The sequence below is a fragment of the Diabrotica undecimpunctata genome, chromosome 1 (assembly GCF_040954645.1).
Source record: "Diabrotica undecimpunctata isolate CICGRU chromosome 1, icDiaUnde3, whole genome shotgun sequence".
NCBI classification, from domain to species: domain Eukaryota; kingdom Metazoa; phylum Arthropoda; class Insecta; order Coleoptera; family Chrysomelidae; genus Diabrotica; species Diabrotica undecimpunctata.
In genome coordinates, this window is record NC_092803.1 from 61,685,166 (window position 1) to 61,702,918 (window position 17,753).

The window sequence follows — 17,753 nt, forward strand, 5'->3', positions numbered from 1 at the left end:
GCCTTGACTACATCAAGTAACTCGCATTTTAGGTAGTCTTCTTAAAAAAATAGGTCCTGTGACAGAAGCCATTCTTGAATATCTTGTTTTAGTGTTGAACTGTTGGGAATTTGTTCTAACTTTCTGCTGTGATAGGAGGCATTGTCCATTACCACAACAGTTTTTTTCTGGCAAATTTAGTATTCAGTTATTTTCGAACCAATCTTCGAAGGTCGGTCCATCCATTTCGTCGTGGTAGTCCTGAGTATTTTTCTTTGTCAAAAACGTGAGCTCTACTCCATTAACAAATCTACAGTTAGATCTTGCGTGCAATAAAATGAACCGTGAACCATGAGCTGTTGGAGCTTTTAATCCTGTTGTTAGACCACGAACAAAAACATCGCGATGAGATGTAATCGTTTTATCAACCCATTTTTTTTTCACACTGTGCCCGATATTTACCCATGATTCATCCATGATACATAGGAATTTACATCTAAACTAACATAAAGCTTTAAATTATTTTGTAATAAATTCTACCTTAAAAATATTATTACACTTTTCACTGGGATGTGTAGAGGTGTGAGATTAGTAATTACTGCCATCGCAGCCGTTAAACATGTGGTCATTACATCTGGTATGCATGCACATTCTAATTTTTTAAGCATCGCATCGGCATTGATCGGATATTTCTCTACTTCTACAGGTTACTGTCTTGTAAGTGATGATTCAATTATTGTCGTACACATCCACCTCAGACTTTTTGGGTTACATTCCTAATTTTTTCCTGCAAAGACTCAGCACATCGAAGACTTTTGTGACCGTGTCAGTCATCTCCTTTTCATGATTGTCCCAGCATGAAAAAGAGATGAAGTTTCATGTACTTATTCTCTAAGATGATACTTAGATATACTTAGATAATCTTAACCATAAATTAACTGTATTTTGTATTGTAGTGGTTTTAAGGTTGTTGCTTTTTATTTATAAATGTTATCAAGGTGATTTTAGTGGAGTTGATCTTATGTCCAATTTTTTACAACATATATTCGTATAATTGAGTCTAATCTTTACCATAAATTAACTGTATTTTGTATTGTAGTGGTTTTAAGGTTATTGCTTTTTATTATATATAATTTTTTACAACATGTATTCGTATAATTGAGTCCTCTCTTAACTATGTCAAGGAGAATATTTGCAGACTTTTGCAACACTATGTTTTTTTTAAAAACATCCTATATTTCATTAATTAATTGCACTAATGTGGTTCTTGTCGATGCAGAAATGCAAAGGACTCAGTAGCAAAATTTATGTTCTGATATAATTATCTACATCTTTTTCCATTATAAACGTATCAATTTTTTATTAATCAATTTAATCAAAAGTAAAAGAAGATCAGGTCAGGAGAATACCGAGGGATATATTTTATTATTAGAGGCAAAATAATATTGGAAGCTCTAGAGAAGGATAGTAGGATTATATAAATTGTTTTTTTTAAGAAAAGCAGTAGAAACAACTTTTTTCGATGTATATCGAACAATCCCTCGAATAAAACATGTACATTTAAAACTCAGACATACAGAAGCATTACATACCACACCAATTTAATATTTAATGTTAACATTGTAAACGCTACCTTCCGGCGTTCTACACTTTACGTCAACGCGCACTCTCTGTAGTGGCTTCTTCAGCGCGAGATCGTCCCTTTGGCTTTCCCTCATCCTTGTAGTGCCCTTTGTTTTTTGTTTTCCTGCCTGTGCACTATCGATCCCGCAAAAAGACCTAAAATGGGCCAGTGGCAGTGTGTTTTTGGATTACTCGCTGTTGCAGTGATTTGCGTACAGAAAAGTAAGTCATTTAAAAATTTTAAATTGTGTAATGAGCGGGACAATAAATGGTTATACCATCAGGAAGCTCGAACAAGTTTACTGCAAATATAATTCGTATGTGTTAGTGCTTCACATGTATTTTCTAAATTTGTGAATGTTTTTAATTTTTAATTTTAATTTATTAAAATTATATACTCAACTCTTTTACTTACATTTCTATTTCAAAGAACAGGGGAACAGAGTGGATATAAGAGACTAAAAATTGTCTTGTTAAATATGAGAACTAATATTGCTTTTTCATCTTACTTTTTTATTTATCAATTTCTTCTTTATATAGAGATGACATTTTTTTATGATATTTTTTGTAAGTTATACGATTTTTTTTTATCTAATAAAGCCAAATTTTTCTGTAACATTCTTTCCATATTTTTTTTGGTATTTTTTGTAATGGTCTGATAGGAATAAGTATTAGAATAGAGTAATAGAGCAGTGTGAGGTTTTTCTTCGCATTTTTTAACAATTTTACTCGAACTCGAAAGCTGGCTAAATATATGTCTCAAATAACTAGTTGTCAAATTCCTAGCGTCCGACAACCAACTGCATATTAATCATTTTCCTTTAAGATAATATTAGTTGCGTCAAGACAAGACAAGGATGTTTAGAATACTTTTAAGTTAAGTATTTGAGGTAAAAATACCGTTTTCCTCCGGAAATTCTAAAGTTTAATCTAAACTTAGCTTTGAAATATCGGTAAAATAAATGTTCTAAACTAGATGTAAAAATTGGAGAGGGAAAGAATATTAGTAGAATTTCTAGACAATGGATCCTAAAAATTAATATCTGAAGGTAACACTAAATAATGAAATAACGAAAGGAAAAAACATTGCAGAAAATAAGTGGTGTACGCACCATCACTGGTGAGTTAAATTCATTATTGTGTGATAAAAAAATACAAAAAAGACCTATTTCTAAGAATTGTAAAAACTGCATTGACGTCATCGCATACCGAAGTGCGGATAGGAAACAAATACGTGCAGAAGTGAATCAAGGCAGTGAAATAATTTCAGCGAAGATGTTGCTTTTACACATTGGTACATAAGAATAAACAAAATCAAAGAAATAACCTAAAGAAACACTTCTTTTTTTAGTTCCATAATCTTTACGAATTGTTGGATATGTTCGTCTTCTTTTAGTGCTGACTCCACCAATAAAGGTAGCTATAACCATTGCAAATTCGTCTTTATCTTCTGCTTTTTTTAAAAGCGCCTGTGTGTTTAACTCGATTCAGTCGCGAATGTTTTTGTCAGGATATTTGCGTCTAATAGGACCCCTTATTTCTTTGATTTTACCCTTCATAATCAGCTGCAATAACTCGTACTTATCTCTAAGTAATTCTAATTCTAATTGTGGTCAAAAGTTTTCTCTCTTTTCCCATTCTGTTCAAAACCATTTCGTTTGTAATATGATCGGTCTATCGTATTTTCAAAATTCTCGTAAAAACCAAATCTCAAAAGCTTCCAGCTTTCTCATTAAGTTAAATGTCCAAGCTTCTGCATCATAAATAACAATAGAGTGGACATACCATTTTACCATCCGATATATCATTTGCGGAAAAACTTCAAAAAAGCTGCTATTGATTGCTATATTCTTGATCGAATTTCTGATTTCTAATTTGAATCTTCATATAAGAATTTCATTTTGTCCACTTGTTCAATATCTTCATTTTTTATTTGGATCCTTGTTATGACTTTAACCCTCTTACTGATAACCATGATTTTTCTTTTCTTTATCTTTGTTGATAACCAAACTGTTCCTTAGTATCGCAAATTGTGTTTAGTAGCGTCTGTAGGTCTTTTTCACATTCAGCGATAATGACTGTAACGTCGGCATAACGAATGTTATTTATATTTTCACCACGTGTCTCGTAGTGCTAATACTAAGATCAAGAGATAGAGCACATTTCTGTCTGTTGTCTACACGATTCAAAAGAGGACTCGAGGTATTTTTCGCGTAACTATTAGAGAAAGAGAGAGAGAAAGAGAGAGAGAGAAAGAACTGTCTGTTACTAGCGGCAGTCAACAGTCGAGAGAGAAAGTCTTTTTCGTTTGCTATTTTAAAACTGTCTATATGTCTAAAGGAGTGGGGTTGAAGTGGGAGTAGGAATTATTACTAAATGTTGGAGTAGGGTTTTAATTTTAAAATTGAGATGGAGAATGATAGGAATTAATACAGCGAAAAATATAACATGGTTTTTCGCATGTGAAATTAAACAACCTCTGTATCAGTACTTGGATACTAAACAAGGTTTCTGTTTACCCAAGTCACTCCCAATCCGATTACTAAATTACCAAAAATCTAGTATTACTAAATTCACAATTACAGTAGTCAGCATATTCTGCTATGTAGGAATATCTTTGGAACGTAATTCATTAGACTTGTTCGGTAATCACGTCATGTTGTTGAATAGTTTTTCTTTGGTGTTTTGGCGAAAGTCAACTTAGCTAATCAGTTGGTACTATTTCCTGCTTCTTCTTCTTCGTCTTCTTCTTATTATATAGACATGACTCTGTCTGTTTTTCAATGTGCCTCCAGTAAGTTGTCGTTCCATCGTTTTCGTGGTCTTTCTACTGATCGTCTTCCTATTGGGGAACCATCTCTTGCCGTCTTTACTACTCTATTTGTTGTCATTCAGCTTATATGATCGTTCCATTCTACTCTTCTATTTCTTACCCAGTTCTTGATGTTCTCCACCTTGCATCTACGTCGTATATCTGTACTTCTAGCTCTGTCCCATAGTGTCTTACCATTAATTTTTCTAAATGTTTTCATCTCTGCCGTTTCTAACATCCTTTTTGTCCTCTCTGTGTCAGGTCTTGTTTCTGCTGCGTATGTCATTATTGGTCTGATGACTGTTTTGTGAATTCTGCCTTTCGTTTCTTTCCCGATACTTTTATTTCTCCATATTGTTTCATTTAGGCGGCCTGGGTCTCTGTTTGCTATATTTACTTGATTTTCCACTTCGGTTTCGAGCTTTCCGTAGCTAGATAATGTGATGACTAGATATTTAAACTCCATTACTTGTTCTATTATCTGATCTTCCAGCTCCAATTTACATCTTAGTAAATTTGCTGTTGTAACCATGCATTTTGTCTTTTTTGGGGAAATTAACATGTTAAATGTTCGGGCAGTTATATTAAATTGGTGCAGCATACGTTGTAAATCGTCTTTACTTTGAGAGAGTAGTATTGAGTCGTCTGCATAGCAGATTATTTTAAGTTGTTTTTCTCTCATTTAATATTCTTTTTTAATTCCTAATTTTTTCATTATTTCATCCATAATCGGGTTTAATAATAGAGGACTCAGGGAATCTCCCTGTTTTATTCCATTGCCAGCTTCAATATGGTGGGTCAGTTCTTCTTCTACTTTTACTTTTATTGTGTTGTTTTGGTAGATATCTTCGATCGTTTTGATTATTACTAGAGGTATCTCTCTTGCATGCAGTAAGTGGATAACATACTTTAATTTGACACGAAATATAGATATTAGGTAATATTGTGTGTAATTTAATAAATTCTTATGAAAAGATCACACGGTGCTTTAATTCCATTTTTTTCCGAGAAAACTTTAGTATTTTAACACTCACCCTATCGGGACCAAGTTGTTTTCAATTTTTTGCCATTTGTAGTTATTGTCCATGTAATTTAACCTTCTGTTATTATTGGACCTGTTATGACAATCATTGTATAGAGTTCTATCGTTTCGTCTTCAAATAATTCAGAAATGTAGGTTTTCCACACTTTTAACTGTTAGTTGATATATAGTAGTCTTATTTTTTATCTACTAGTATTTGGGATCGTTGTTTTCATTTGTTGCTAGCAGCCTCTTTTAATTTTTTAAGCAGGTGAAAGGTATCATTTTTTTTCTCATAGTTTTCACTTTCATTACATTCTTTTCTATGCAATCGTGGTTTTTTTATATCTTATCGTCCGTCTGAGTATTGAGTGGATTTTCTTGTATTAGTTTCTATTTTTATTTCTGAGACTTCTCTTCTGTGACCTATGAGCTCCAGTATGTCCTCTGGCACCATACATATATTTTTTTTATACTTGTTTTATTGGACTTAATCTTATTATCTAAATGTTTTTTAATATATTTTTTATTTTCATCCAGGTTTCCTCAATACCTTTTTTTCTCAATACCTATTTATTATTTTACGCAATCATTTGCAACCTTTTTCTTTAAGTAGTAATAGTCTACAAGCCCATGGAAGATTTTTAGTGGGTCATTTGACCCAGAATGCGTCACCTGTAATGCTGGTAACCACACCTAGGACCTCTCTAAGCTCTTCTTTGAGATTAGTCAGATGTCGAGAACCAGTCAAATGTCGATTTCTCAGGGATTTCGATACAAGAAATCGATCATCTCTCTCCGTTGTTATTCATTTAAGGTCTGCTCCTTGTCGGCGGACACAATCACCAGTATCTTGGTACCGACGATACACTCGGGACACGGCAGATTGGCTTAAATTAAGTCGACTTACCACGGCCCTATACCTCAGGCCTTCTTTCAATGATGCTACTGCTTGAGGTGCTTTGACGGATTTTTTATCCATTTGTAATGCAGTTGCAAACTTAAGTGACTGATCTATTGATGGTTTGCTATGAAAATTGATGCGTACGATGTTAACCGAATGCGTTAAGTCGGTCCGTGTCGATTTCAATGAGTCAAATTCTGACCCTCTTTCTACGTGTTAAATTATTTATTTGTAATGTATCATCCAATTCACCAAAAAAACCAATGTTTTTTAGGACTCAATAATCAGGTTAGTGATTGCTCACTAAATATTTTTAAATTTACACTTTTTATATCAAAACAGGAGACATACTTTCGCAAAATAATTTTAAGTCCATTATTTTGCAATCATAATAATACACTTATATATATTTTTTAACTTAATATATATATATATATATATATATATATATATATATTTATATATATATATATATATATATATATATATATATATATATATATATATATATATATATATCTATATACATATATATATATATATATATATATATATATATATATATATATATATATATATATATATATATATGTTCGGATTTGATCCAAACTGGCAACAGCGCCCTCGCGTCCTACCCCTAACCACCCTTTGTCAAAGACCAAAATTTGACGATACGAAAGATTTCACACAATTCTCTCTCTTGTACGTTCAACTCTCCGAGAAGACGCATCGCTCAGAACCATCCGATCACGTCTTAACAATAATAACTGTAAGTGTTAATATTCATTACACAAGCAATGAGCAAATAAATAGTAATTAGTATATTGTTTATTAAACAATTAAGGGTATACTATTGATAATCAAAATACATTTCTACTGAGCAAGAGTAGTTTTAATTAAATCCATGTAACAAAAAGAACCACCGCTTAATGGAAATATACCAAATCGAAGGATAATCCGAAATAATTACCTTATAATTATTTGTACCCAGCCGAAGTATTTATTCGGCCCACTTGGACGGTGCAGAGGAACCCAGCCCGTTTCATGGTCCTTCTCCCATATGTTATAAACTAGGATTTATATAAATAACAAATTCAACACAAATATAATTTAAAATATATTATATTCTACAAATTGCTACGTCGCGTCATTGGCTGTGTGAGAATTCACGGCATCAGGTACACCGCTCATCACTGCAGGTACAGAAAAAGTCCTTTCTTCCCACGTGCTCACAGAATAATTTCGATACTAAGAAAGACACTATTGTTTCGCATAAAATAAAAATTTGAATAATAATTACTTTAAGAAATTCTTTGTAATAATTAGTTTTAAGAATTAAAAACATTTATTTGCTCAAGCGAAAAACTTATTATTATTTATCTTTGAAATTTCACTAAATAAATACTTTTAATATTTTTACACATCATAAATATTATACTTACCGATTTCACAGTGCCTCCATATATTTAACGATTTTATATATACTACACATATTCTACAACACATTTAAATATTCATTTATTGATATTTCTATTGATTTGTTTGTATTGTATTGTTTTTCTTTCAGGGCGCTTATAAAAGTTGTGCTATATCTAAAGCGGTAGTGTTTTCGCAAGTGAATTTAAGGTGTTTTTAGTGATTGCATATCATACTTGTTTAGATTTAAAACCTATATTTAATAATGGAGGCACTGAAGAAACAACGAGCAACGGCAAAGTCGGCTTTAACGCGAGCATATAATTGGTGTGATCAATTTTTACATTCTCAACTAACTATAACAGAATTACAACTAAGAGAAGAATCAATAATTAAACATTTTGAACGTTATAATGTTATACAAGATAACATAGAACAAGCCACTGACGATGCCGATGCTCTTGAAAATCGTGATCTTATGGAAAAACATTATTTTAAATATTTAACTTTATTACGCGAAAAGTGCAAATCTCTCGTAGAGTCAAATCTACCCAGTCTTACCACTCAAACTCCCACTGTTACACAAACCACGCCTACTAATGTAAAACTACCCCAATTATCACTTCAAATCTTCTCAGGCAACTACGATGAATGGATATCATTTTATCAACTTTTTACCTCTTTAATCATTGATAACCCCTCTCTGACAAATATTCAACGGTTTATATACCTAAAATCTTCTCTAAAAAATGAAGCTCTCGCCTTAATTGACTCTCTCGAATTAACCCACGAAAACTTTACCATTGCTCTTGACCTCTTGGAAAAACGATACTCTAATAACTTAAATATAATCAACGCACACTTAAAATCCATTTTGGACTACCCCACTCTCACTAAGGTTAATGCCCAAACACTCAGAGACTTCGTAACTACAATAAGAAAACACATTCAATCTTTAAAAAACTTAAACATTCCAGTAGACACTTGGGACATCATCTTAGTTTATATTTTATCAAGAAAAATTGACTATAACTCCAAAAAACAATACGGAGAAAAAAGAATTAAATCAGATTTACCCACATTAGACGAGTTTCTAGACATTTTAGAAGATAGGTGCAATTTATTAGGTGATTTAAATGACTCACGTGACTATAAAACGGAAAAACCTTCTCCGAAATTCTCTCGCACTACTTCTCCTCACACCAATATTACCTACAATAATTGTTCCACTTCTAAATGCATATACTGTAATGACTTGTCTCATAAAATATATCGTTGTCCACGTTTCTCATCTCTACCACACTCTGATAAATTAAATTTCACACATTCTCAACACATGTGCACAAATTGCTTGGGCACAGGACATTCTTACAATGAATGCATCTCTAAAACTTGCTCGATTTGTTCTAAAAAACATCACACTCTCTTGCACGTACGCAAAACCCACAACACTAACTTCCCGCATCCATCTCACAATCCAGGCACATCTCAAGGCCAAAGAACTACCTATCCTCAAGGCAATCAACATAATTGGAGATCCAATTCAAATCAAACACATTCTGATGCCAACTCCAGAAAACATAATTATCATCAAACTCAAGAAAAATCAAACCCTAATTTAAATTCTTATAAAAATCATACAGAATTCGACGACATGCCATCCTCCTCTGGCAATAACATCTACCCCGAGTCTGTCACAGCGGTATCTCTAGACACCACAGGCGACCTTACATTCTCCGCTAAACCTTGTAATGTTCTATTAGCAACAATTAAAATATCTATTCAATCAAAATCAGGACATATGATAACAGCCAAGGCACTTCTCGATAATGCTAGTCAAAGTAGCTTTATATCAAGGAATCTTTTTGAAAAAATTAGCTGTAAAACCCTCCAACAACCACTTCAAATTTCTGGAATTGCCCAGAGCTCAATCATGTCTAACATAATGGCAAATCTTACAATTTTCTGTACTAATGATAAAAGCAATAAACTTAACATGTCTTGTTACGTACTCGATAGAATAACTACCCCACTACCGCAGACACATATACCCCTAGAATTGCTCGAAATACCACACAACATTTCCTTAGCCGACAGTGAGTTCTTTTCAACTTCAAGCATTGACATTTTGATAGGTGCTGACAAATACTACGAACTCATTACCGATGGCATCGTAAGATTAGGAAAAAATCTCCCTGTACTTCAAAACACCTTTTTTGGTTGGATTGTCGCTGGTAGTGTACCTCATAATCATCTAAAAAATAAAAGAGTATCCTTATTTACTCAAACTTCCAATGTTATCTCCGAAAACACTTCTTCCCTTAACTCGCTTCTTCCCAAATTCTGGGAAATGGAGGAAATACCCACTAAAAAACTTCTCACCCCGACTGAAGAAATTGCTGAACTTGACTTCAAGAAAAACTTTAAAATTTTAGAAAACGGACGATTCCAAGTCAATCTTCCCCTTAAATGCCCCTCAGAGCATACCAAACTAGGTGACTCTTTTCATATCGCTAAAAAACGATTCGAAAGCTTAGAAAAGAAATTCCAATTAAATCACTCTCTATTTCTTGAATACAAAAGTTTTATCGATGAATACATTACACTTAATCATGCACGATATATCCCACTCACACTATACAATAATTTATCCGAACACAAATATTTCTTGCCCCATCATTGCGTGATAAAAGAGAGCAGTACCAGCACTCGATTACGCGTTGTTTTTGATGGATCTTGTAAATCCTCTTCTGGAACCTCTTTAAATGACATTATGCTCACAGGTCCACAGGTACAACCTGATCTAGTTGACATCGTTTGTCGTTTTAGAATACCCCAATTTGTTTGTACTGCTGATATTCAAAAAATGTACCGTCAAATAAATATTAACCCAAATCAAACCTTCCTGCAAAATATACTGTGGAGAGATGATCCCTCTAAACCACTTGAATGCATTGAACTTACTAGCGTAACGTACGGCCTCAGATCTTCAAGTTTCTTATCTACTCGGGCTATAAAAGAGCTTGCATCCACTAACATCCAAAAATACCCCCTCGCTTGTGAAGCCTTACTTACACAAACTTACGTAGACGACATCCTCTGTGGTGCCGAAACTGAAGCTGACCTAGAAACCACATATCACGAATTAAATACCGTTCTAGGTAGTGCTTGCATTTCAACTCATAAATGGGTTTCCAATTCCACAAGGTTCACTAAAAAATATTGTAACAATGATCAACCCACTTCATATGACATCCAAATCGAAAATGACTCTAATAAAGTTTTAGGACTTTCATGGAACCCTTCTCCAGACACACTCTCAATTTCAGTACCTGAAGCCCCAACTAACACTCGCGTTACAAAAAGAATTGCCTTATCCACTCTAGCCAAAATGTATGACCCCTTAGGGTTGATAACTCCTGTGATTCTACATGGAAAGTTATTTATTAAGAAACTTTTCCTTGAACGAATGGACTGGGACGATATCTTGCCTCCCTCTTTGGAAAAAGAATGGACAACCTTTGTAAACAGTATACCTCACTTAAAGTCCTTAAAAATCCCACGCTGTCTATTTCTTAATAAGAAAGTCGCACACATACAAATTCATGGTTTTGCTGACAGTAGCGAAAGGGCTTATGCAGCATGCATTTACTTTCGTACTGTATACTCTGATAACACAGTTTCCTGCATACTGGTTACAGGAAAATCTCGGGTAAGCCCTATCCGGACAACTACCCTACCTAGACTTGAACTCTGTGCCATGTTACTCCTCTCAAAACTCACCAAAAGAATCATATCAATATATGAAAACAAACTGTCATTCTCTAGTGTCAATTTGTGGAGCGATTCAAGAATAGCACTATCGTGGATACAATCCCACGCATCCCGCTGGAATACCTTTGTTTCCAATCGAGTTGCTCAAATCACTGAATTGACAAATGCCTTTCAGTGGCGCCACATAAAATCTGCAGAAAATGCTGCCGACTACCCATCTCGAGGATTACTAGCCCAAAACATTTTAAAATTAGATTTATGGTGGTCAGGTCCTTCATTTCTGCAAGACCCCAATCTAAATCTCGCTCATTTTAATGAAAAAATTAATGAATGCAACTTACCAGAAGAGAGAAAAATCTCACTTCTTACCACTAAACCTACCGAAGAAAATTTTTGGCATAAAATATTTCTTAGATTTTCCAAATTTTCTAGACTAGTGCACGCAATGGCATATGTTCACAGATTTATTCACAATTCAAGATTTCCCACTAAAACTCTTACTGGTCCACTATCTGTAGATGAACTTCTCACGTCCACTAACTCAATTTGTAAAATTGTTCAACACCAACACTTCAGTTCAGAAATCTCTGAAATCCAAAATAGTAAATCACTCTCAAATAAAAACATGGTCTCACTTAGTCCATTCATAAATCACTCTGGTTTTTTATGTGTCGGTGGACGCTTAAAAAATGCAGACATTCTAGAATATCACAAACACCCTATTTTACTTCCCTCTAAATCACATGTAGTCACTCTACTGCTTTCACACGAACACACTAGACTTGGTCATGTCGGACCACAAGCCTTACTTTCCAACGTCAGACAAAGATTTTGGCCTTTGAATGGCCTCAGGGAAATTAAGAAAATTATTCGAAATTGCTCTACTTGCTTTAGTTTTCGCCTACAACCTGCACAGCAAATCATGTCCGATTTACCAAAGGAAAGAGTTTCGATCACACGCCCCTTTCAAAATGTTGGGACTGACTATGGTGGACCACTTATGATAAAAACATCTCGCCTTCGTAAGGCCCCTCTCACAAAATGCTATGTGGCACTCTTTATCTGTATGAGTACAAAGGCTGTCCATATTGAACTCGTATCCTCTCTCTCTAGTGACTCCTTTTTACTAGCATTAAAACGTTTTATTGCTCGTAGAGGGAACCCCTCTGTTATATTTAGCGATAACGGTACAAATTTTACTGGTGCTAATAACTGTCTTCGTGAACTCTATGACTTCCTCAAAACCTCTAAAAATTCTACGTCAATTCAAAACTTTGCCTCCGAAAATCTAATAGAATGGAAGTGGATACCCCCTCATAGTCCTCATTGGGGAGGAATTTGGGAATCCGCAATAAAATCGACAAAGTTTCATATTCGTCGAATATTGGGCAACGCCCATTTGACTTTTGAAGAATTAGCTACTGTACTAATTCAGATAGAGGCTATATTAAATTCCAGACCAATTTGCCCTCTATCTAGCGACCCCGCCGATTTAAAATGCCTGACTCCAGGGCATTTTATTATAGGCTCTGCACTCACTTCTTACCCTGAACAAGAAATCACTCACATACCTGAAAATAGACTAAACCTCTTTCAACGCTGTACTCAGCTTCAACAGCACTTTTGGAAGAGATTTTATTTGGAATATTTAAACAGATTACAGGGACGGCCCAAGTGGTTTCAAATTAAGGAAAATTTAAAAATTGATGATCTTGTTCTCTTAAAGGAGGATGAGACTCCCCCCTTAGGTGGCCTTTGGCCAGAATATTAGAAATATTTCCTGGCTTAGACGGAAAGGTCAGAGCTGTACGGATTCGAACTAGTGAAGGAGTCTTCATTAGGCCCATCACAAAGCTATGTCCCTTGCCTCAAGATTCTTAATTTGATTGTCGTTTATTACTTCTTCTTATTCCTGCTTACTTTCTTGTTTATATATCATAGGTCTTCTTTATCTTCTCACGTTCCAACTGAACCATTATATCTCAATTCTTTCTAATCTTTCCACCTCGTTATTGAATGAGACATTCAACGGCCGGGGAGTATGTTCGGATTTGATCCAAACTGGCAACAGCGCCCTCGCGTCCTACCCCTAACCACCCTTTGTCAAAGACCAAAATTTGACGATACGAAAGATTGCACACAATTCTCTCTCTTGTACGTTCAACTCTCCGAGAAGACGCATCGCTCAGAACCATCCGATCACGTCTTAACAATAATAACTGTAAGTGTTAATATTCATTACACAAGCAATGAGCAAATAAATAGTAATTAGTATATTGTTTATTAAACAATTAAGGGTATACTATTGATAATCAAAATACATTTCTACTGAGCAAGAGTAGTTTTAATTAAATCCATGTAACAAAAAGAACCACCGCTTAATGGAAATATACCAAATCGAAGGATAATCCGAAATAATTACCTTATAATTATTTGTACCCAGCCGAAGTATTTATTCGGCCCACTTGGACGGTGCAGAGGAACCCAGCCCGTTCCAATATATATATATATATATATACATATATATATATATATATATATTTATATATATATATATATACATATATATATATATATATATATATATATATATATATATATATATATATATATATATATGTCAACGATTATATCTTTTAGCAAAAGCTGCCATCGCTTTATTGAATTGAATGGCCAAATATATGGCCTATGAGGACAAATTCGTTAAACTTCCCGAATCGGGAATCAATAAAGTGTTATGAATGAATCATTTCAGCATATCCCTCATCAGACACTTGGGCTGATACAAATTCAAACTCGGAAAGTCCAAGGAATGTCTCCTAAAACTAGACCACTGCCACACACACTGCCTAACAGTATGTCTATATTTCGTCTCTCACCTCGAAAATGTCTTACGCCTATGTGCCCATCCAAAAAAAACCTAGATTCATCAGTGAAGTAGAGAAAATTCCATTGGCCGTTCCAGTTTTGCCGAGATTTGCACCATTCTAAGCATCGAGCTTTATGCTGCGGTCTCAAAGGCAACACCAAAAGAGGACGCTAAGCTCTCAGTCCCATTCCAAGTAATCTTTCATTTACTTTTCTTTTTGAGGCTACCCTTCCTACAGCTACAACTAAATCATCTTTTAATTAATGTACACTCTCCTGTCTATTTCTGAGAACAAAAAGTCTAAGATGGCACAAATCACGACCTTGCAATATTCTAGGACTTCCAGGCCCTACAAGACGCCGACAACTCTCATGATTAGACCACCTCTTCCAAACGCTTAATACCATTGATCGATTAGCTTCAATTCTTCGTGAAATTTCTCGTAAACCAAAACCGGTCTCTTTCATGCCTACAATGCGTCCTATTTCGCATAATTTTCAACAACTGTGAACTGTTGCTATTTTGAATTTTTAGGGTAAACCAAAAACAAACCAACAAACCAACAAAAAATGATTAAAAATTAAAAACTTAAGAAGACAGATACACAGATATAAACTTTCTTTTCTTTTTTGTTTTTGCGAAAGAAGAACTTCAGAAAAAATACTTACAATGAAGTAAAAACTTCCTTTGTATATAGTAAATAGTATAAAATTTTTTTACAAAGGAAGTTTTTACTTCATTGTAAGTTTTTTAAACTATGGTATACAGCCAACCACTGGGAATGTCCCTCTTAAATTTCATAATTTTTAAATTAACTGCATAATAAGAAATTAACGTTGGCTGATTTTACACGTCTCAAATTTTTTTACAAATAACAAATGTTTACCTTAAAAAATACTAAAATAAATGTAATAAAAATCTACAGTATACCTGTTGGATAACGTCAGATATGTTTAACAATCTCAGCAATCGATAGTCAGTGCTTCTCTGATCTGCGTACTAAAGTTAGTGCCGCAGAATTGTTCTATATATAAGTCAAATAGCTTTTGGAAACTTATATCAACTGTAATTGTTATATAATTGATATAATTGTTATTACAATGAAATATATTTCTCCGCGGCATAAATATTACTAGTACAATTCCTTTTGTGACTTAACTTAAAGCTAACTAAAAATATAAAGAAAACGTTTTTTTTTATTTTTAGTCTGGTTTTTAAGAAAAATATTAAAAGTACATTTGAAAATGAACTTCGGTAAAAAAAATGACAAACTTAATACCTACTTAATGTGTAAGAGTATATATTATAAGGAGCAACTGAGCAAAAAGAAATAAATCCCGTTTTTGACATATTTTAAGTAAAAAGACCTAACTAGTAAAACAACATTTTTTGCAAAATTTATTCTTTATTCATCAAAATAATCTCCTTTACAGTGACATAATCATTCCAACGATTTTCTAATATTTCGATGCCGCCCTTGTAAAATCATTTCTTTCAAAATAGTCTTTAGTTTCGGCGATTACTTCATCATTAGGGCGATATTTCTTACTACAATTCGTGCATTTTCGTTATCGTTTTCATCGACTTGTGATACGGTGCATTGTCATGGCGAAACAATAATTTTTTTCTTGGACAAATGAGTACTTTTCTTTGTGATTTCATAATCAAAATAATATTAATCAAGATGCTACTCTTTGATAGTTTTAGAGTGTCCGCTATCTTTTGCAACTCCATTTTGTGGTTTTCCATAATAATTTTTAGCATTTTTTCGATATTTTCGGGAATAACTGCATCATTTGGCCTACCGGAGTGCTCATCATCATTGGTGTCGATAGGACCGCGTTTGAATTTAGAAAACCATCGTTTAATGGTTGTAATCGATGGAGTAGAATCCCAGCACCACTTTTGGATGGTGGATTCAAAACAACACATTAAATTGCTTTGAATCCATTTTTATAAAAATCACAAAAGTAGCGTCGCTTCAAACTCTGTAACTCGATCAATAATAATTCAAATGACATGAACATTTTGACAGTATGCTTTTAAAGTATTAGAACCAGATTAAAACTACTGAAATGTCAAATAAAAAACTCATTATAGTCGCTATCTCATGGTTAGGCCAGGGACTTATTGAACGACGTATTACTTTATTGAGTTCAATCTACAATTTGAACTATTGATTTCAGGCAATTTGCTATAACTCTAATATACGTCATATATTGCTATTTAAATCATACAAAACCAAGCAAAAATGTATTAAATCCCATTTATGATCAAGTAAACTAGCGTAAATGCACCAAACAACAATAAATCCTTAAAACAATGTTTCTGCATAAGTTTTGTTTATTTTAAGCAAATTATCAAAATATGTCAATTACACTTGATTTTAAGAGATATATTTATGTATTTAAAAATCTTTATTTGTATAATAAGTATGTACTGACAATACGATAGTACATTTTATCCAACAAAACGAGGTTAGAATATTAAGTTTTATTATATCTAATATTAAGTGCCTCCTCTAACAATAACAGATGTTTAAAAGCTTAAAGTCTTCGCCTCATTTATCTATTACATTTTAAAATATATGTTCTTACACTTCTCACTAACAGCTTGCTCCAATTTAGCTTAAGTTCTGAGAAGAAGACTTTTTCTCACGATATGCTTTTTTAGCATGCCCCAGACCTGTTATGTTGGATTTATAACGGGACAACGTGGGAGCCAGTCTAAAGTTTGTAATTCTCTTATTTTGTCAGTCTTATTTTGTAATTCTACACTTAATCACAATACTGAACAACATGCCACGTGATGCCGAGCATTAGCATGTATTACCAAGAAATGCAGTCCTTGGTGAAAATGGAAATAAATGTTTATTAAGATTCTTCAGCACATGCCTGTGTGCATTAAGGCCAGTTTTAGGTATAGGCACCAACTCCGTATAAGCATCAAAGGCTATATCTTCTCAGAACAAAAGACTTCCTCCAGAAAATGCCTCCCTTGAAAAAATGTTTAAGCAAATGGTTCATCAACTCATCTCTTGACTCCAGAACAGCCATTTGGTGCTAGCAATCTAACTCTGGTCTTGTCTGTAAACAAGGTTCGCTTTCAATAGTGTACATTCCATGCTACTTGGTCAAAACTTTATAACCTCTCACAGAAAATGCCTTAACCTTCGTCAAAAATTATTTTCATTTCATCGAACTTCTTAAATAATACCCTATCTCACCATCAGACATTCTAGTAAGTTTCGATATCGTTTTACTTTTTACAAAGATTCCCATAGACGAAACTCTAAACATTCTGAAAACTAAATACAGTATCCAGAAGATCACTTATCTCTCATTAACCATTGTAT

The 17,753-nt window shown here is 33.7% G+C and overlaps 1 protein-coding gene across 1 annotated transcript in view; it reads left to right on the plus strand.

Annotated features, from left to right (window-relative positions):
- The first annotated feature begins 1,607 nt into the window (after positions 1-1,607).
- The window catches only part of LOC140450150 (UPAR/Ly6 domain-containing protein crok), a 35,665-nt gene continuing 19,519 nt past the window's right edge, over positions 1,608-17,753 (plus strand). The window contains exon 1 of the mRNA XM_072543600.1: positions 1,608-1,824. Within this exon, the coding sequence (XP_072399701.1) occupies positions 1,764-1,824 (61 nt within the window). The 5' untranslated portion in view covers positions 1,608-1,763. The remainder of the gene's footprint in view (positions 1,825-17,753) is intronic.